Below are 21,972 nucleotides of genomic sequence, written 5' to 3'. Positions count from 1 at the left end.
ATTCTCTAATAATCAGACCAGCACTCTCAGCATAACAATATAACAAGCATTGCTTCTTTTGATACTGAATTTAACCATTGTTTAATCTGCCATTGTTTATAAATGTTCCTTTTAATGGCTGGTGTTAATGAGCCTTTACAATTCTTCTCTATTCTTTTTTTTAATTATCTTTTAATTCACTAAAGGGGGAATTCACTAACAATGAATTGTACCCATTGATAGCGTTGTTTATTTGCATGCGCTGTCTGCATTGATTTAGCAGCCTTCTCACTAAGCCAGTGGTTCCCAAACTTTTTACAGTGGCGTACCCCTCCAGACAGCATACCCACTCTTGAACACATAGATAACATTCACACAAGATATGTATATTTAACATAATTAGCTTAATAAAACAACTCATAAAACATGCTGTATTTGTACGTTTTGTACACAATGTATTTATCGTATACATATTGAGTAAATGGCTCACCGATTAATGAGGTGGGTGTGGTACATTAGATACAACATAACTGCATAACTTGCGAATTCCCCCCCTCATCGTGTAGCAGGAGCACGACACATATAATTATGAAATGTGTACACAACAGTCATAATGGGAATTGGTAAAAACATCATACAGATCAAATAGTCATGAGTCATTACGTTAGAAAAGTCTCAACTCGTAAAATACAACACTCTCAACACTCAACATTATTCACTCACAAACTAGTGTTTTTATCCATCTCGAATTTGACAATTATTTCAAGATAAATGTACCGTTTTAGGTTCTGTTTGGACTTGTTTTAATCACAATGCTGTTCTGTAAGTAACAATGTGCTATTTCCCACATTCTGTTTATGTTTCATTAAGTAATATGCAAAAATAATTGCCCCCAAGTAACACAGATACATGTTTTTGTCACGTTTTCGTTTATTGCCCCACGAACCAAATAGAATATGGGAACTGCCATGCCGTTACTTACAGCAAATGACTAAAACCAGCCCCAAAACAACGTAACAAGGTGCAGAGATGTTGAAATAATCCTCACAGAGTGACATGAGCTTGGCTCTCACTCACACAGACACGCTATGTATGTGCACAGGCACTGTCGCTTGAGGCTGCTCGAGCCCCTGCCTGAAGGAAAGAAGCCGCAAGCAGTCAGAGATTATCAGCCGCAAGCAAAAAAAAAACCGTAACAAATTATCGGCGTGATAATAATATTTAGATTTTCCCGATTATTGGCCAATAATATATCGCCCGCCGATATATCGTGCATCCCTAACTAATACTACACAGTAATACTCGTATGACGTAAATACTCGTATTTGTTACCGGTATCATCATTTAATATTTCTAAGAATGATTACATTGACATAATGACATGGTTGCACTTGCAGTGTTTAGTGTTTCTAAGACCAGTTTGAAAGCATCTCAGCAATTTAAGTGTTTAAATGGTTTGAACCTAGCATGTTAGCTGTCATTTTATCCATTTTTCCCTGATGTACTATATATGCAGCTTCTTTTGCACGCTGTCACTCTCCACGCATGCTAGGATGGGAAAGCGAGTGAGTGCTTTCACCAGAGTTGCGCTTGTCATTCATCTATGATTTTTTAATGGACAACTCTAGGCTAAATGTTGAAAACAAGAAAGTAAACCATCTAAATCTAGTGCATAAGTTTTTTATTTTATATATATAATTTTTATTTATTTTATTTGTTCATTTTTTTCCTTCACCTGTACTTGTCTTTATATTGTATTCCTACGTTGTTTGATCTTATTGAACATTTATATAGAAGAAGCTCTACAGTTTTACCACCATTTGTGGACGTTTCAGACGGTCCCTTACCACACCTTCCCACACATTATTAGCACGTTTTAGCACATGTGTGGACTTTTCAGACGGTCCATTACCCACCGTATGCAAATTTTCCAACTTATATCAATGTTGAATTGGCCATCTGGAATGATTTCACAGTGACGCCATCTGACCAGCTTAAATACGCAACAAATCGCAGACGCATCATTTTATCTTTAAATACGGCACGATCCCGTATTTTACCGGACTGGTGGCAATCGTTGTTGTCCTACAGACCACAACTTTTTGAATGGATGCAACTACAGACTTTAAAACTTCAAGTTGGGTTCCTTAAAAAGGCAAGCTACTGTCTGCAAAAAAGGTCATGAATTGTCATTTTTAATTACTGCAATCGCTAATATTGGCTATAACAAGATATGAAATGTACATACACACAAATGGAATGACATTACCTAAGACTAGGCACTTAGTACTTGTATCGTTCTTAAACAATTGGGATTGCTGAGCACCTAGCAATGGCATCTTATTTTCTACAGCTAACCAGCCAAACCCTGACCCCCTTCAACCAGCCAAGCGCTGACTTTTGTAAATCTGACACATAATGTCTTATTTACATAGAAAGGATGTGTATTTGCATGGAAAAGAATGACAGTTACTTAATTTATATACACATGGTGCAGGGCTATACCAGTGCACATAATGCACCGAAAGTCAGTGCAATAAGTTGCTGGGTTTTGTGTTTAAATTTTGTGCGCTAAAGTGCCACAACTGTTTTAGTGAATTTACTTCCAAAAAGCATTAAAATCGTATTCATAAGTTATTGCGGCATACGTAAAACCTGTTCTTCTCTCACAAATGTGAAGGTGGAGATTAAAAAGAATTGATTACAGAATCACAGGACTGAAAAGAATTAGGATGCATAACATGGAAACTAGTGGAAGGCAGTTGCCTCATGAAATGTCCTCATTTATTTATTGGCATATTTATAAATAAGCAGGCACTTATGATAACCCACAAGGTATATTTCCTACATTATTTCATTTTAATAAAGTCAAAATTTTAAAAGTAAATAATGGAAACACTTTAAAAATATTTAAATTAAGCAAACTTTTAAAATAAAAAAGACTCAAGAGAAAGAAAGTACAAGTAAGATATATGTGTAAATCTGAAAAAGATTATAAACAGTTATTTTAAAACAGTGAATGGATACAGAATATAAGAAAAATACTTACAGTATATAGAAATATTTATACATACAGAACAAAGATGGTGTCAAAGAAAAAGACATCACAATAATTTTCATGTAATGTAAAAACCAGGTGCCATCCGAAATTCTAAACTATAATTGGTCATTTCCCAAGTCGGAGACGGGCCTTCAATAAAACTAGGCAGAACCTTGTTGGTTTAAATCGAAGCATGATGCAGTGTCAAAAAATCACAGTTAATCATATGGACTCGGGGTAAACACAGCATACAGTCATCCAAAATTAAATATGTCTTGAACACGCGCCGTAGATCGCTCTGCATGTCACATCCGCGTGACTGTGACACTGAAGCTCAACCATTAAGCTGATGAAATCAGGTGAGGGAGCATTTTTATGTAGAATTTTAATGTAATGAAACATTACAGCCCCCCCCCCCCCTCCCTTTCTGGACCCACATTTGGACCCCCCCAGTGTTTAAACAAAAACTTTGCATTGGATTCCATTCACTGCAAACATCGTAACGTCAACATTACCAGTCCCATGCTTGAAGTGAACAGGCCAGTACTCTCTTCTATCCCAACTAGGCAAAAACTGTAATGCTGTAATCTTCTGTGTATTTCATAATTTTATTCTGGCCAAGAACCATTCATTCAGATATGAAATGTCTGACTGACATGTTAAACCAATCACATTTCACTTTGTTACGTGATGTTTTGGGGTGTGTATAACATCGCTGTGCATCATAAGCAGTTTGTCAAACATGCGGAGCCATCTCTTTTACTTAATCTAACTATCTACTTCAAACAAAGTTTTTAAATATCTTTAAAATATACGATGCCATGAACCTTGTAAACGTATTTTTTATCATAATCATGTTTTGGAGTTAACAAAATTATGAAGGTCTATCAATTTCTTAATTTGCAGAAATGTGCTTATTCATATACTGTAGCTTATATTTATTTCCTTTCATAATGCAATACATTCAGTCTAAATAAGCAAAATATTTTTTTGGGAGATCAGTAAAATGTCACTGAAGTAAATTACGTACATCTTTTTTTTTTTTAAAGCCACATTTAATTAAATTATCAAATTACCTTTGGCAGTCCAAGTATATGGCTATATTGAGTACACAAAGCTGAATCCATGCACATTTTATATATATATATAGTCCTATGATAATATTAAGAAATATATTTTTTACTGTCTCAAAATAAAACAATATTATTGATAGTATTGTAATACCTACTGATAGTACTGTACACCATGTCACAGCTTAAGCTCTCTAAAAAAAGAAAAAAAAAAGAAAAACTACACAGAACTAATGTGTGTTCAATATTAGTTTTAAAAGACACTACATACATAAAAATTACATTGAAAAAAACCATGTTATTTGAAGTCTTCTGTTTTGCAGTATTAACATTTAATAACATTAAAAAATCTATTTAACTAAATGACATTCAACTATTGAATTCCTGAAAATGTACTTATTAAATCTTATTAAAGATACACTATGTAACTTTTGGCCCTCTAGCGGTTAAAAAATAAAACTGCATGCGTCTTGCGGAAGCACATTGTTTTGGTTTTGCTTCGGCTCTGCTCCTCTGTGCAGATGAATGTGGTTCGAGGCACTGGTGTACACAAGGATACAGGACATCTTATCAGAGCGAATGGAAAAATAAATAACGAAAGAAAGGAAAAGACGGATATCCGAAAACATGTCATCTGAGCAGATAAGTGTCATATCTTATGTTGCTGTTTTGACTTATTGGAAACATTGATGTTTTGCAATAAATGACATTACAAAAGTTAGGCAACGTTTGTTAACATTAGACATAACGATTGCTAGTCTGATAAGGTCAAACATTGCAAAGTTTTTATAACTGCAGGATATTCTGGCCAAATAGACCACGGTAGTAACTAATTTATAGATTGTCATTGTTACCAACCAGTGGTCAACATCATTTCAAGACTCACATGTCCTTGGCAAGCCTAGGACTAATGGATTTATTTATATAAATTATTGCCTTTATAAAGAAAAATACACACGTGTGCTAGCAAGTGAAATGTTCTGCAACGATTACAGTATAATTATTGTATTTCACTACACACACAGATGTGTGTTATCCATAAACCATATCAACAAAATATTTTACCTGTTGAGTAAGAAAAAAGCCATCTCTGGATCGCTTTTAAATCCTTTCAGATCTTGGAGTTGTCGCCACCTCTGAAAAGCCAAGCTGATGTTGATTCAGGTTTTATTACGGACTCTGTCGCTTTCCTTATTTGCTTGTAGACTCTGCTCTGTTTGGGGTTTCTTTGTTTTTACAACCGATGATTCCCCAGAGATTTGCCGTTTTTGAATGATCCATGGTCAATTTTTCTCGTTCGTTGTGACAACAAACTTTCAGCTTCGTGCTACTCCCACACGCTACAGTAGCCGGAGCTTATTTTCTCTGTATACGGATATGATGCGAACACACACGGGTGAATGACGTATGTATGTAATTTCCTGCGAAATCTGTCCCAACAGCTCTAAAATATAAATCATTATTATACGTTTATCAACGTGTATTTGGGTAAAGACATGATTTGGAAGATGGATTTTTGTTGCACTTTCTCATTAATAACATTTAATTATTTTGAACAAAAAAGAGTTACATAGTGTAGCTTCAATAATAATATTATCAGTATTAGCCTATCATGAGGGATGTTGAATTACACTTCATGCAACCCTTGAATGAGTCTGTGCCCCACATGGGCCACCCCAGTCAAAAATGTCTGAACACGCCACTGGTATAATCATAATGTAAAATTATTTTTTTTGTGTGGCTCTACCCATGATTGCTTTTTTAGTGTTTCTTTCTGGATGTAAAAGGATGATGTAGCACTTTGGGGCAAATATAGCCACGAGTAATCCAAAACTGGAAGCCAGAATGGCAAAAATCTCAACAGCCACAGAATATTTCCCTGGTGAGCTGACATACGCTGGAACAAATGCAATCCACACAGCACAAAAGATCAACATACTGAAGGTAATGAATTTGGCTTCATTAAAATGATCTGGAAGGTTCCTTGCAAGGAAGGCTAACATGAAGCTTACTGCTGCTAGCAGACCAATGTAGCCCAGCAGCATAGAAAATCCAGCCACTGAGCCAATAGCACACTCATACACTATTTTGGAGCTGATATACTGACTGTTTTTATGGGGTGTGGGAGAGGCAGTTGACAACCAGACTGCACATATCACGACCTGGAGGGCAGTGAGGACCAAGACTGTCCCTCTTTGCTGGACAGCCCCAAACCATTTCATGGCAGACTTGCCCTCCGGCCGAGATGACTTAAACACAGCTATTACCACCATAGTCTTGACCAGGATGCTGGAGACGCACAGAACAAAGCTAATGCCAAACATGGCATGTCTTAACTGACACGTCCACAACTGTGGCTGGCCAATGAACAGTAAGACACACAGGAAACACAGTTTGAGTGAGAGCAGCAACAGGAAACTGAGCTCTGAATTATTGGCACGTACTACAGGAGTGTTATGGTGATTGGCGAAGATAATCATTACAAGAGCACAGAAGCAGGTGCCAAGCAGAGAAGCAGTTGTCAGCGAGATGCCCAACGGATCCTCATAGGATAGAAACTCCACTTCTTTGGGATTACAGTAAGTATGTTCTGGATTGGACCATGAGTCACCTGGACATACTGTGCACTCAATAGAATCTATAAGTTAGTGAGAGAGAGAGATAGAGAGAGAGAGAGAGAGAGAGAGAGAGAGAATGACGCCTTTGTAGTGAGGATTGATTGGATTTCTTGTTCTTTTGCTGACCACAACCTCAACAATAATTTCCTCACCTGTTGTACTAGAAATCTCCCCATCTGCACAGGGCAGACAGTCAAAACAGCAAACAGGAAGGCCCTTCCTCCTGGCTCGCCTGGTGCCTGGTGGGCAGCTCTCACTGCACACAGACTGTGGGGGCTAAGGGGGACAACATCTGTTTTCTCAGCAGTACTAATATGTGTAAATGTTGATTCAGTGCATATGACTAATTATACATCAATCTCTAAAATGTACTTGCAGTTTGAAGGATCATTAAAAGGATGAAATTAACATATCAATTACTTTTTTGGTCTCAAAGTTCCAGAATATTTTATTCTCTTCAAGTGTGAGCACCCTCCCTACTGAGTCCCCTTCATTCACCACACCAACTGTGCTGACCCTTATTGAGCCATCAGAACTTGGCTGCCAGTTCATCACATCATAAATGGCCAGTGCATCCCCATTCTTATTAAATGACACGTGGTCCCCAAAGCCTGTGGTGAAGTTCACTTTTTGTAGATAATTGACCACCTGCATAAGTTACAGACAGGACAGGTGTTACCATATATGTATTGCTATATTTTGTATAAACATGTAGAAGATGGTCTGTGTGACTTATGCAAATTGAAATATGCAGTTTATCTGCTGTGTTGTGTCTCTGTAAATATGTTCTTACCTGCCAGGGCTGCAGGTTGTTTATGTCAGCACAGCTGTTCCCACTGAATGGCCCTCTCCCCTCCTCACACTGCATCAGATCATGGAGGGCATGTGCCAGGGCATATACTGCCTTATACACATTATAGGAGGCCCTCAGCTCTGATACATCAGTGTAAGCTGTGTCTGTGCTGCTCAGATCCTCTTGCCCTGTACACCTCTGTACCCCTTTCTCTCTGTTTCCTGTCTCAAAACTGCACCCAAACATGTTCTCCCAGAAGATTCTTACCATATTGTTTTTGGAATTGCTGTCAGGACGGAGGTGTTGCAAAAATTCATGAAGTCCCCGGATCTCTCCACGGCGAATGGCGATGCCCAGAGTGCCTCCCAGGAAGGGCAAAAGACGCTGCGTTTGAAACACAGGTGAGGTGGCCCAAGCTTCACTTGCAATCCATTGCCTTCCTGTCACATTTTGCAATGCCACCTCATCCATCAGTGGCAACAAATAGGCCTCGGTGGAGAACACCACCAACACTTTGGCTGTAGAGGCCTGAATCACTTGTACTATGCGCTGGATATCGTTGCGGTTGTTATCACGGGGCAGTATTTCAGAAAAAGCAACACACCCTCCAAATAGCTGCACATCTTGGTGGAAGGACTGAGCAGCATGAATGCCGTAGTCATCATCACTGTAGAGCAGGCCAACCCAGGTCCATCCAAAATGCCTCAGAATTTGAACCATAGCCTGCACCTGGAAGGCATCACTGGGGATAGTTCTGAAGAAGGAGGGGTACTTATTCCTGTCACTCAAACAAGAGCAGGTGGCAAAGTAGCTAACCTTGAAGGACAGACAGATATTGGCAGCAAATATGTCTTCAGTGTGGTACAATTTACTTAACAAAGGCAATTGAGAGAGAATCATTTAGAGCAAGTAATATATATTGTATAAATAAAGTTTTGCCTATTAAAATTAATCTAACTGAAACATACAGGAAGTTTGTTTTTTTCTTTTTAAATTTTGCATCTTACCATGGGCATTCGGAACAGCCCCAGTACACTGGAGATTGCAATTGAGTGAGTGGAACCGGGATCCCCTACAAGAGCAATTACTGGTGGTGGGCCGGTGCAGTTGAGGTTGGAGAAGGACTCCTCCATCCCACTAACCAGAGCTGTAGCAGCCCTGAATGCCACTCCAAGCTTCACACAATTGTCATAAAGATAGTAACCAAGGGTGACATTAGGCAGCAGGCTGGGATCTTTATTGATTTCTTCTATTGCAAAAACCATAGTCTGTGCCTGCTGAAAGCTTGCCATATCAAATCTAAAAAAGCAAGACAAATTATGATATTTAGTGTTTCTGAAAATAATTGATGGTAAAAGACAAAAATGTATAATCTTTAACAGAATCTACATGAAATCGAATCCATGTCTTTTTCCTTTTAGATTTAATGTCTTGAAGAATCACTTCTTCGGTAAATCACACACTCTTCATTAAATATGCTGATTTGGATGCTAATTTTTGTCATAAAACTGTTTCTGTACTTAACACAGCAGTGAGCAAATTAATAGTGACAAATCAAAGAGTGCATGCAAAAATGCATTTTTTTTTCTTTAGCCCCTTTCACTTCTTTTTTAGCTGTCCTTATTCCGTCTGCCCCCAGACTCACTGCTCACAGTATGGTGGTTCCGGCTCAGTTCTGAAGCTCAGCTCTGGGAACACTGTAAGAAAGTGAACCTCAAACAGGCCTCCAATGACAAGGTCTCCGTCCTGGTACATTCCGTTCAACTTGAAGCGTCCCAGAAGCTGACAGTTAACTGAACTGAGTACTGAATCTGCAGAGATACAGTTAAAGGTCAGGCATAGACAAATATATTGAGTGATCCACATCTCTATCTTTTTTTTTCTTTTTTCTTTTGCCAGCTCCCCCACTTGTCTCAGTTATTTATAATAAAGATTGTGTGGGGTGTTGCTTTAAAATAGCAGGCGGTGCCAAGTGGGCCTCCCAGGAAATCTCTGCATATTGTTTTCTCTTTAAATTATAATATGAAGAATGGCAACTTAGTTTAAGTATTCATTTGTTTTAGTATTTACTTTTCTTTAATTGTAATACTGGTGAGCTTATATAGTTAATTAAAGGTAAAATCAACCATTCTTCAAGTGAAATAAAAAAAGTCATTTGCACTGGTGACGTACATGTACAGAACATATGTATTGCACATACGTATTAAATAAATCTTCAAATTAAAGAAATGTATTTTTCTTTACAAAACTAAACTTAAGGTTGAGTGAGATCAGAGAGTGAAGGGACAGCAGCCAACAAGTGCTCATGTGCCCAAACTAGCCATATAATTGGCTTAGGGAATGCCTAAAGTGTGTAAAGGTGTTATCAAGGCAAAGTGTGGCTACTTTTATATCGAAACATAAGATTTGTTTAACATTTTACATGTACATATCAATGCAGCCCAGGCAGATTGTTCAGTCAAGGTTTGATTTCATTGAGTGAGTGCGTTTTCATGTTTTCCTCTAGATGGCAGTGTATTCCTAGAATTTCCTCAAAATGGTCTCGAAGAGAGTTTTGCCGTTTTTCAGCAGCTGTGTTTGCCGTTTCGCACAAAGCATCCTGAAACTTTATTTTTTCTCTACAATCTACCAACAGTATTAACAGAATGGTCTAATACACATATACAAACACACCACTCTCCTTTTCTCCGCTTTTATTGGATCGAATTACTGATTAATTTGCCAGCATTAGTCACAGGACTCTACTAACTGAATGGCTAATGACTGTAATGCCTTCAATTACCGTCTTTTTCTCCTCTCAGACATGTACATAATAATGCTCAAGTAATTATATCAAGTATTTCATTAAAATTGGTCATGAATAGAAAACAAGATTCCAGCATTTGTAAAAAAAATAAAATAAAAACAAATAAAAAAAAAATTCAGCTGACTGTAATTTTTGTCTTACTAATTTACTAATTTTTGTCTGTCATGCTCTCTGTAATCTTTATATTTCTGACTGACCGTATGGCAAAATTCTTATTTTATTTGACAAAAATGTATATCACATTTGCAACATACAGTACACATGATGGAGTTTGCTTTATCTCAGTAATGTTCAGTGGCTGATAGCATTAGGCCACGTTGTGCTCCTTTGCAGCTCTGGAGGTTTGGGGGATTTTATCTCTCATGCTTTAATTAAATAGAAATGTTGTAATTGGAAAGCTGTTTCCATAGCTGACCTCATATATTACCACTTGTTTTAAAATGGATAGTTTACGACTCTAAATTCTGATTGGATGAGCCAATCTTTAATCATTCAAGGCTGTGCACTATAGTGATTTTAACATGGGTTAGGGGTTTTTCGGCACTTTGCCTTGTCTAATGCTTAAGAACACCTCTTACCCATTGCCAGAAAGATCTTACATGAGTAAAAGTCATTAGTGTGATAAAGATGGGATTGTAGGGGATTGCCATGACTGTACAATGCAATTATCTCATCATTTTTGTGGCCAGCTATATTTGTTGTGTTATCTGAATCTAGATGTGCATCTATACTTTTCCAAAGTAAAGTTAACTATATTTTCTATTAGGGGAGGTCCTATGTGCATGGGTAGGCATCACTCTGGATAACCATAAACAAACTGTTAATATTCATTTGGTTATAAATAATTCATAATATGTTCATGAGTGCATTTGCTCTTTTGGCCTGCACCACACAAAATAGCTGATCCTGGAATACAGCTAGATATTTAAAAGTACTGCAATATAAGTGAATATTTTTGCCCTGATTGTAGATATTTTACTGTGATTTCATTGTATCACACTGGATTTACTGCTAGTTTTCATGAAAAGTGAGTACATGAAATGGTAACACTTAACAATAAGGTTCCATTCGTTAAAGCACGTATCATGAACTTACAATGAACAATATATTTTTACAGCATTTATTAATCCTTGTTAATGTTAGAATGTTAATGTTTATAAAAATACAAATGTTCATTGTTAGTTCATGTTAGTTCATAGTGCATTAACTAATGTTAACATATACAACTTTTAATTAAAAAATGTATTACTAGCTAATGAAATTAACATAACCAATATAAAAATATTGTTCATTGTTAGTTCATGTCAACTAATGTTGTTATAATGTTAACAAAAGGAAACTTATTGTAAACTGTTACACATGAAATCAATGAATTTTTGAAATCACTGATGCTTGTGACAAGTGTTTTCCTTTTTTCTTAATATGAATGCATACTCCACACACTATTTATGTAATGTGATGTAGTTAGGAAAAAAATGAACTAAAAATGTAGAACCAGCTTCCAAAAGGTTTATTAGAATCAAAAAAAGATACTACTACTTGTACTAAATATTATATAATATCTCAATGAACATTTGTAATAAAAACATAATGAACGGAAAAAAATTGCTTATTTGTTAAAACTGATCCAGGGTTGTTTATTCAAGTTGTTGCAAGTAAAACATAAAGATGACAAAGAGTCACCAGTCTGAGATTTTCACAAGCAGCATGCAAAACTATTTGTTTTGTGTGGCTCTTCTCATGATGGCTTTTTTAGTGTTTCTTTCTGGATGCAGTACAATGATGTAGCACTTTGGGGCAAATATAGCCACCAGTAATCCAAAACTGGAAGCCAAAATAGCAAATATCTCCACGGCTACTGAATATTTCCCTGGTGAGCTGACATATGCTGGTACAAATGCTATCCATACAGCACAGAAGATCAACATACTAAAAGTGATGAACTTGGCCTCATTAAAATTATCTGGGAGATTCCTTGCCAGGAAGGCTAACAAGAAGCTTATTGCTGCCAGAAGGCCAATATAGCCAAGTAGCATGGAAAATCCAGCCACTGAACCAATAGCACATTCATACACTATTTTAGACCTTATATACTGGCTGTTTTTATGGGGTGTGGGAGAGGATGTTGACAACCAGACTGCACATATAACCACCTGGAGGGCAGTTAGAGCCAGGACGGTGCCTCGTTGTTGGGCTGCTCCAAACCATTTAATAGTAGCTTTACCCTCAGGCTGAGATGATTTGAACACAGCTATTACCACCATGGTCTTGACCAGGATGCTGGAGATGCACAGGACAAAGCTAATGCCAAACATGGCATGTCTTAACTGACATGTCCACAGCTGTGGTCGGCCAATGTACAGCAGCACACACAGGAAACAGAGTTTAAGTGACAATAACAAAAGAAAACTGAGCTCTGAATTGTTTGAACGTACTACTGGAGTTTTGCGGTGATGAGCAAAGACGATCATCACAAGAGCGCAGAAGCAGGTACCAAGAAGGGAGGCAGTAGTCAGGGAGATGCCCAGTGGATCCTCATAAGATAGAAACTCCACTTCTTTAGGAATACACTTATTTTTTTCTGGATTGGACCAGAACTCATCTTGACATGCTATGCACTCAGTGGAGTCTGTCCATGAGAGTGAGAAATATTAATAAGAGAAATAAAGATATTGAAGAGATACAAAAAAAAAAAAAAAAAATACATAGCATTTTTAATGTACAATTTTTAACCTTTTCTGTTAGTACTATTTTTTATTTGCCATCACTGAATTTCCTCACCTGTTTTATTAGAAATCTCTCCATCTGCACATGGCAGGCAGTCAAAACAGCAGACAGGAAGGCCCTTCCTCGTGGCTTGCCTGGTGCCTGGAGGACAGCTCTCACTACACACAGACTGTGGGGGCTGAAGGATACATAATCTGTTATCATTCATGAAAGCAGTGATGTGTGTCTCATAATACACATCCAGAGAATACACTGAGCTGAGAATTTTTATTTTACTTTAGTTACTGGGACTTACTTATGATATATATGATACTGGGTATCAATGAAACTGGGTATCATTGTTATTTTAAATATATTTTTAAATTGGCATCTGCACAAAGTGTGACATTAACATAAAATTTAACATAAAAGTGAATTACTTTTTTTGTCTCAAAGTTCCAGAATAATGCATCCGCATCCAGTGTGAGCACCTTCCCACCTGCTGCCCCTTCATTAACCACACCAACTGTACGGATAATAATCGACCCGTCCGCGCTCGTCTGCCAGTTCATCACATCATAGATGGCCAGGGCATCTCCATTCTCATCAAATGACACATGATCACCAAATCCTGTGGTGAAGTTCACTTTCTGTAGGTAATGGATTACCTGCACAGGTAACAGGCAGGAAGGATGTTATACAATATGCATCCCTTAAGCTCTTTAGTGTAATTGGAAAGAATTTGCTCTGTAACTGGTAAGTTTTATTTCTGTACCCATTTGTCTTACCTGCCAGGGCTGGAGGTTGTTTATGTCGGCACAGCTGTTCCCACTAAATGGCCCTCTCCCCTCCTCACACTGCATCAGGTCATGCAATGCATGTGCCAGGGCATATACTGCCTTATACACATTATATGAGGCCCTCAGCTCTGATACATCAGTGTAAGCTGTGTCTGTGCTGCTCAGATTCTCTTGCCCTGTACAAATTTTTTCTCCCTCTCTGCCTTCATTTTCAAACTTGCAACCAAACATGTTCTCCCAGAAGATTCTCACCATGCTGTTTTGTGAATTGTTGCCAGGACGAAGGCGTAGCAGAAAGTCACCAAGTCCCTGAATCTCTCCTCGTCTTATGGCAGTACCTATCGTGCCCCCCAGGACAGGCTTAAGCCGTGGGGCGAGAAGCACAGGAGAAGTAGCCCAAGCCTCGCTAGCAATCCATTGTCTTCCTGTCACATTTTTCAACAGCATTTCATCAACCACGGGCAACAAATAACTTGAAGTGGAAAATACAACCACCACTTTAGCTGTGGAGCCCTGAATGACTTCCACTATGCGTTGTATTTCCTTCCTGTTGTTATCATTGGGCAGTATCTCAGAGAAGGCCACACACCCTCCAAACAGCTGCACATCCTGATAAAAGGACTGAGCGGCATAGATGCCATAGTCATCATCACTGTAAAGCAGGCCAACCCAGGTCCATCCAAAATGCCTCAGAATTTGAACCATAGCCCGCACCTGGAAGGCATCACTGGGAATAGTTCTGAAGAAAGAGGGATATTTTTTCCTGGCACTCAAACAGGAGCACGTGGCATAGTAACTAACCTAATGAAGAGAGAAATAGGATAGACAGAGAGAGAGAGAGAGATAGATGGGCAACAAATTTGTTATAAGTGCTATAATGTAGCAACTGTTCACAAACAAACAGATGGTAATTTTATGAAGATTTAGAATATTTGCACGCAATGTTCTGCTTTTATGATTGAAAATTGATGCGACTGGAAATTAAAGTGACATACAGTAGTTGCTAACCTAATTTAAAGCAACAGAAACAAATTAGACAGAAAAAGGGTGGCAGGGGATAACGGGAAAAGGGAAGCAAGCCTTTGCTGCTGAAGTAATTGCTTTCTTTACTCTGCCTGTTTAGAAAGAATTATGTTACATAAACAATGATTTCGAAAGCCATTTTTTATTACAAAAAAACAACAACAACAAAAATCTATTTTATCCTTTACCATAGGCACTCTGAACAGCCCAAGAACACTGGAAATTGCAATAGAATTAGTGGAACCTGGATCCCCAATGATTCCAATCACCGGGGGTGGGCCAGTGCAGTTGAGGTCGGAGAAGGACTCTTCTGACCCACTAATAAGATCTATTGCAGCCCTGAATGCCACTCCGAGCCTTAAACAGTTGTCATAGATTTGGTAACCAAGTGTGATGTCAGGCAGCAGGCTATGATTATTATTGATCTCATTTATAGCAAAAATCATGGTCTGTGCATGCTGGAAGCTTGTCATGTAGAAGCTGGAAAAACAATATAAGTGAGGTTACAGTCAATAACTTCAGTCAAAGTAACAGAAACAAACATACAAATTATAAACATTAAAAATTATAATATTAAACTGAATTTCTCACTCAATGTAAGATAATATTTTGGACCCACATTTATACTTTTTTACATGTACTGCATACTTTGTTATGTAAAACAATTTATATATAACATACAGTATATAGTATAGTCTTTGTTTGAGTCCTGTAACTTGCCATTAAATTATTTCAACTCTTAAAATGATATTAGTTGTCTAGAGTACAATTGTGACTGTCTATATGTAGTTCATAAAAAACTAGCCCTCCGTTCCCCAATTATTCTCTTTTTTTAAGTTGCCTTTTTGTTTGGTGTGATCCAGACTCACTGCTCACAGTGTGGTAGTTCCGGCTCTGTTCTGAAGCTCAGCTCTGGGAATGCTTTGAGGTACTGAACCTCAAACAGACCACCTATGATAAGGTCTCCATCCTGGTACATGCTGTTCAACTTGAAGTGTCTCTGGAACTGACAGGTACCTGAACTGGCCATCGAAGCTACAGAGATATAGTTACAAGACAGGGACAGACAAATATGCAGAATTATCCACATCCCTCTCTCTGTTCTACTTTAACTCTCTATGCCACACTCAATCAGCTGACTGATTTATCATAAATATTTTCTTTTTTTTTTTTTTTTTTTTTTTTTTAGAGAGAAGGCGGTGCCACACGGGCCTCTCTGGAAATGATGATGTAATTTTGCCATTCTGGGACCCTCCACCTTTCCATAATTTTAGAAGTATGTCAATCATTTAAAAATATAAAATAGACTCATACAAATATGTAATGTTACACTACAACATGCCTCATATGTTCTGCAGTTATGAGTTTTGTGACCAAACCATTTGGCTCCCTTAAACAAAAATATCTTAAGTCTAAGATCTCAAAATGAGTAAAATTAGAAAATACGATTAACAAATTCATAACCAAATTCATATTTATAAAACACTATTCACAAATACAAAACATGATTAATTAATAATAGGGCAATCAATCGATTAGCTTTTTTAAATGAATTACATGATATGCCAATTAATTTATTAAACCAATTGCATATATCAATAGTATTGCTATAATTGCTGAGTAAAGCCCCCAAATGAAGATAATTTTACTACATTACATTATTGTGGCAGACGAAAGAAGTAAATAAACAATGTACTGTTTTTTTTTTCTCTCCATATATTTGAACAAAAGCCTTTCACTGGCCTACAGTCGACAGTAACCTAGAGGAGAAGCGATTTTTCTACAGGAGTCTGCAGTTGCGTGTAAGTGTGTTAATTTCATTGTTTTACTTTGTTGTAGAGTGGTATTCATTGCTAGACTTGTGCTGTTTGTTTACTGTCTTGAACTTGCGTCGCTTAAACGTGTGTATTGTACTGTATTGACATTCAGGCTGTCGGTTGATAGTCAGTTGCCAGTGAGTTGTTAAGAGAGAATATAATTTATGACAGTCCAGTGTGAGATAATAAGATTAATAAAGTGCAATGCTGATGTATATTGATCGTGAGAGATCAAGAGTTCAAAAGTCTGATTGCTTGGGGGAAGAAGCTGTCATGAAGTTGGCTGGCGCGGGTCCTGATGCTGCGATACCGCCTGCCTGATGGTAGCAGTGAGAGCAGCCCATGGCTTGGGTGGCTGGAGTCTCTGATGATCCTCTGAGCTTTTTTCACACACTGCCTGGTATATATGTCCTGGAGGGAGGGAAGCTCACCTCCGATGATGGGTCTGGCAGTTCGCACCACCCTTTGCAGGGCTTTGCGTTTGTGGGCGGTGCTATTGCCGTACCAGGCGGAGATGCAGCCAGTCAAGATGCTCTCTACAGTGCTGGTGTAGAACCGGGTGAGGATGTGGCGGTTCATTCCAAACTTCCTCGGCCGTCTCAGGAAGAAGAGGCGCTGATGAGCCTTCTTCACAATGACCTCAGTGTGGACAGACCATGTGAGCTCCTCAGTGATGTGGACACCGAGGAACTTGAAGCTGCTGACTCTCTCCAATGGTGCTCCATTGATGGTGATGGGGCTGTGTTCTCTTTCTCTTCTCCTGAAGTCCACCACAAGCTCCTTTGTCTTGCTGACGCTGAGGGAGAGGTTGTGCTCCTGACACCAGTGTGTCAGAGTAGGCACCTCCTCTCTGTAGGCTGTTTCATCATTGTCAGTGATCAGACCTACCACCATCGTGTCATCAGCAAACTTAATGATGGCATTGGAGCTGTGTGTTGCCACACAGTGATGTGTGTACAGGGAATACAGGAGTGGGCTGAGATCACAGCCCTGTGGGGCTCCAGTGTTGAGGGTCAGTGATGAGGAGATGTTACTGCCCATTCTAACCACCTGGCATCTGCTTGACAGGAAGTCCAGGATCCAGCTGCACAGCGAGCTGTTTAAGCCCAGAGCCTGGAGTTTCACATCAGACTTGGAGGGCACTATGGTGTTGAATGCTGAGCTGTAGTCTACAAACAGCATTCTCACATAAGTGTTCCTTTTTACCAGGTGGGAGAGAGCAGTGTGTAGTGTAGATGCCATGGCATCATCAGTGGAGCGGTTGTTGCAGTAAGCAAACTGCAATGGGTCCAGTGAGGGAGGCAGCACAGAGCAGATGTAATCTCTGATTAGTCTCTCAAAGCATTTGCTGATGATGGGGGTCAGAGCAACAGGACACCAGTCATTTAAGCAAGTGATTTTGTATTGCTTTGGTACAGGCACAATGATGGATGTTTTAAAGCATGTGGGGACTACAGACAAAGAGAGGGAAAGGTTGAAAATGTCCGTAAAAACACCAGCCAGTTCGTTCACGCACGTTCTGATGACGCGGCCCGGAATGCCGTCTTTGCGGATATTCACCCGTAGGAAGGATCAGGTTACATCCGCTACAGAGACAGAGAGTGAACTAACCTCTGTAGCTTCGGCCACGAGAGCTCTCTCTGCGAGGGCGGTGTTATTTCCCTCGATTTTTAGCACGATTTAAAATATTTAGCTCATCCGGGAGAGAGGCAGCGGTGTTCACGGCGGAGTTTTTATTCCCTTTAAAGTCCGTGATGATGTTAATTCCCTGCCACATGCTTCTAGAGTTGGTGGTGTTAAACTGTCCTTCAAGCTTGTTCCTGTACTGGCGTTTTGCTGCTCTGATAGTGTTTCAGAGGGCATAACTGGCTTGTTTATGCTCCTCCACGTTCCCAGAATTAAAAGCGGAGGTCCGCGCATCAAGTGCCATGCGAACATCACTATTAATCCAAGGTTTCTGGTTTGGGTTGATCCGTATTGTTTTGATCGGAACAACATCCTCTACGCACATTCTGATGAAACACGTTACGCTATCAGCGTAAAGCTCGATGTCGTCATCAGAGGCGGACAGGAACATCTCCCAGTCTGCGTGATCAAAACAGTCTTGTAGCATAGAGTCTGATTGGTCCGACCAGCACTGGATTGTTCTGAGGGTGGGTGCTTCCTGTTTCAGTTTCTGCCTGTAAGCGGGCAGAAGCAGAACGGAAGAGTGGTCTGATTTGCCAAATGGTGGGCGGGGGAGGGATTTGTAGCCATCCCGGAAGGGAGAGTAGCAATGGTCCAAAACCCAGTCCCCTCGTATGTTAAAACTAATGTGTTGGTGGTATTTTGGTGCGATTGATTTGAGTTTGGCTTCGTTAAAGTCCCTGGTCACAATGAACGCAGCCTCAGGGTGTGCGGTTTCCTGATTGCTTATACTCCCATACAGTTCCTTGAGTGCCCGGTCTGTGTCAGCTTGTGGCGGGATGTACACAGCTGTGATAATGACCGCTGTGAATTCCCTCGGTAGCCAGAATGGTCGACACAGAGGCATGAGAAATTCCAGGTCAGGAGAGCAGAATGACTTGATAGAATGTACATTCCTCTGATCACACCAGGATTTGTTGATCATAAAACATACACCACCACCTCTGCTTTTACCTGAGAGGTCTTTCGCTCTGTCCACTCGGTGCACGGAGAACCCTGTGGGTTTGATGGCTGAGTCTGGAATCTCCAAGTTTCTGTAAGGCAGATAATGCAGCAGTCCCTCGTCTCTCGTAGGAAAGAGATCCGCGCTCTCAGCTCGCAGAGCTTGTTGTCAAGAGACTGAACATTTGCCAGTAGAATACTGGGTAGCAGGGGTCAATTTGCGTGACGTCTTACTCTGATGAGAACACCGGCTCTATTTTCCCTTTTCCTTCTGCGTTTCCACGGCCGGGCTGCCCAGACAAAGGGCTCCGCTGGTGTGTTTGTAAACAGCGGGCCGGCATTGAGGAATTTAAAGTCGGGTTTATGGTGTGTAATTGCAGAACCAGTGTCCAAAATTGTTTGTCTGTCGTGGACAATAAGGCAGACAACATCCAAGACAAAAAACATAAGAATTGTAAACAAAACAAACATAAAACTACAATGTTGTGTCGGAGCTCGCAACGCAGCAGCAATACTCGGCGCCGTCTTGAGTATATTACACGATATAGATGCCAGACGGCGCCATCTTGAGTATATTACACGATATAGATGCCAGATAAAACGCAACCCACACAACCTACGGCCATTGCATTTCAGCACCTACGGCCTTTGCACTTCAGCACCTGCTCCGCTCTCTTTCTCAGTTGGACTCTGGAACTGCCAGTCAGCTTTGAACAAAGCTGACTTCATTCCAGCCTTTGCCACACAGTCCACCCTCAGCATCCTGGAACTGACAGAAACATGGATACGTCCAGAGGATACAGCAACACATGCTGCTCTCACCAACAACTTCTCCTTCTCTCACACCCCTCGACACACCGGTAGGGGTGGGGGAACAGGTTTGCTCATTCATAACAACTGGATTTTTTCACCACACTCTTCTCTATGTAACAATACTACTTTTGAATTCCATGCTATTACTACAATGCAACCCACAAAAATACATGTTGTTGTTATCTATCGCCCGCCAGGTCAGCTGGCAAACTTTCTCGAGGAGTTGGATGTCCTGCTGTCCTCCTTCCCGAAGGATGGTAGGCCACTTGTGGTTCTTGGTGATTTCAACATACACCAAGACAAGCCCCAGGCATTTGACTTGGAAAGACTAAGCACCACAGCAACTCACCGATCAGGCAACCAGTTGGACCTCATTTTTACATGTAACTGAACCAACTCAATTATTTTTGTTACTCCTTTACATGTCTCTGATCACTACTTTGTTCAATTCAACATGACTCTCCTATCTACATTAAAACAGACTCCATCTTTGGTTTCCTTTCGCTGTAACCTCCATTCTCTTTCACCCTCTCGCCTTTCCACCTCTCTTCCCACACAAAATGTATTTTCCACCCTTGATGTAAACACTGCCACAGACACACTAAGCTCTGCTTTAACAACCTGTCTAGACAACATCTGTCCTCTCTCCTCAAGGCCAGCACATACTACACCACCCAGCCCCTGGCTCTCTGACATCCTTCGTGAACATTGGACTGACCTCAGGGCAGCTGAGAGGAGATGACAGAAATCTAAAGATCCAGCAGATCTAGGTAAGTATCAGTCTCTGCTTGCAACTTTTTCAGATAATGTTAAATCTGCAAAAATTTCATACTACCAGAACAAGATCAACAGCACCACAGACACTCGCAGCTTGTTTAGAACATTCAACACACTTCTCAGCCCTCTCCCTCTACCACCTGACACATCACTGACAGCAGATGCCTTTGCCACATTTTTCACTAATAAGGTTACAATCATCAGCAATACATTCTCAGCACCTCACCCTGTCAAGCACCCATCTCCTGTATGCAACTCCTCTGTCTCTATGTTCTCTCCTCTGACTGACACTGAGGTCTCTAAACTCCTCCTCTCCAACCACCCCACCACCTGTTCCCTTGACCCCATTCCTTCTCACCTTTTCCAGGCCATCTCTCCGTCCATCTTACCTGCACTCACTCACATAATTAACACATCTCTACTTACAGGAACTTTTCCCACTACATTTAAGCAGGCTCAAGTAACCCCGCTGCTGAAGAAACCCGCACTTAACCCCACACAAATAGAACACTGCATATCAGTCTCTCTCATCCCATTCATGGCAAAAACACTTGAAAGGGCAGTTTTAAATCAGATCTCTGCCTATCTCTCACAGAACAAACTTCTGGATGACAATCAGTAAGGCTTCAAAAGTGGACACTCCACCGAGACTGCCCTGCTGTCTGTCACTGAGTCGCTGAGACAGGCGAAAGCTGAATCCAGATCATCCGTCCTGATTCTGCTGGACCTTTCTGCAGCTTTCGACACAGTCAACCATCAGATCTTACTCTCCACCCTCTCTTCCCTGGGCATCACAGGAACTGTGCTTGACTGGTTTAATTCCTATCTCTTAGATAGGTCCTTCAAGGTAGCCTGGAGAGGTGAGGTGTCCAAGCCACATCAGCTAATTACTGGGGTACCTCAGGGTTCAGTGCTTGGGCTACTTCTCTTCTCTATATACACAACATCACTGGGACCCATCATTCAGGCACATGGTTTCTCTTACCACTGCTACGCTGATGACACACAACTCTACTTCAGCCCAACAACACCACAGTGACTGCTCGAATCTCTGCCTGTCTGGCAGATATCTCGGCCTGGATGAAGGAACACCACCTGCAAC

General features: G+C 40.1%; 2 protein-coding genes across 2 annotated transcripts; both read right to left on the bottom strand.

Annotated features, from left to right (window-relative positions):
* Nucleotides 1-5,813: 5,813 nt before the first annotated feature.
* Nucleotides 5,814-9,366, bottom strand: LOC127456352 (extracellular calcium-sensing receptor-like). Its single transcript, XM_051724799.1, has 6 exons — nt 9,146-9,366; nt 8,508-8,799; nt 7,501-8,316; nt 7,128-7,355; nt 6,860-6,983; nt 5,814-6,727 (listed from the first exon to the last, which is right to left on the bottom strand). Exons 1-6 carry the CDS (start codon nt 9,364-9,366, stop codon nt 5,814-5,816), a joined length of 2,595 nt encoding a protein of 864 aa, XP_051580759.1.
* A 2,655-nt stretch (nt 9,367-12,021) lies between these two features.
* LOC127456353 (extracellular calcium-sensing receptor-like) lies at nt 12,022-15,925 on the bottom strand. The gene is made up of 6 exons (XM_051724800.1): nt 15,705-15,925; nt 15,024-15,315; nt 13,801-14,613; nt 13,453-13,680; nt 13,088-13,211; nt 12,022-12,935 (listed from the first exon to the last, which is right to left on the bottom strand). The coding sequence occupies exons 1-6, from the start codon at nt 15,923-15,925 to the stop codon at nt 12,022-12,024; spliced, it is 2,592 nt and encodes an 863-aa protein (XP_051580760.1).
* Nucleotides 15,926-21,972: the final 6,047 nt, after the last annotated feature.

The sequence above is a fragment of the Myxocyprinus asiaticus genome, chromosome 18 (genome assembly GCF_019703515.2).
Source record: "Myxocyprinus asiaticus isolate MX2 ecotype Aquarium Trade chromosome 18, UBuf_Myxa_2, whole genome shotgun sequence".
NCBI lineage: Eukaryota > Metazoa > Chordata > Actinopteri > Cypriniformes > Catostomidae > Myxocyprinus > Myxocyprinus asiaticus.
Note: the sequence above shows the minus strand (reverse complement) of the source record. Positions and strands in the feature narration are given on the sequence as shown.

Excerpts from the sequence above, each read along its gene's own strand:
- LOC127456352 (XM_051724799.1), bottom strand. The coding sequence starts at position 9,366 with ATGTGGATCACTCAATATATTTGTCTATGCCTGACCTTTAACTGTATC. Across the intron at positions 8,800-9,145 it reads GAACCACCATACTGTGAGCA|ATTTGATATGGCAAGCTTTC; the intron begins GTGAGTCTGGGG and ends TTGCTTTTTTAG. Across the intron at positions 6,984-7,127 it reads GGAACTTTGAGACCAAAAAA|CCCCCACAGTCTGTGTGCAG; the intron begins GTAATTGATATG and ends TGTCCCCCTTAG.
- LOC127456353 (XM_051724800.1), bottom strand. The coding sequence starts at position 15,925 with ATGTGGATAATTCTGCATATTTGTCTGTCCCTGTCTTGTAACTATATC. Across the intron at positions 15,316-15,704 it reads GAACTACCACACTGTGAGCA|CTTCTACATGACAAGCTTCC; the intron begins GTGAGTCTGGAT and ends TTGTTTTTCCAG. Across the intron at positions 13,212-13,452 it reads GGAACTTTGAGACAAAAAAA|CCCCCACAGTCTGTGTGTAG; the intron begins GTAATTCACTTT and ends TGTATCCTTCAG.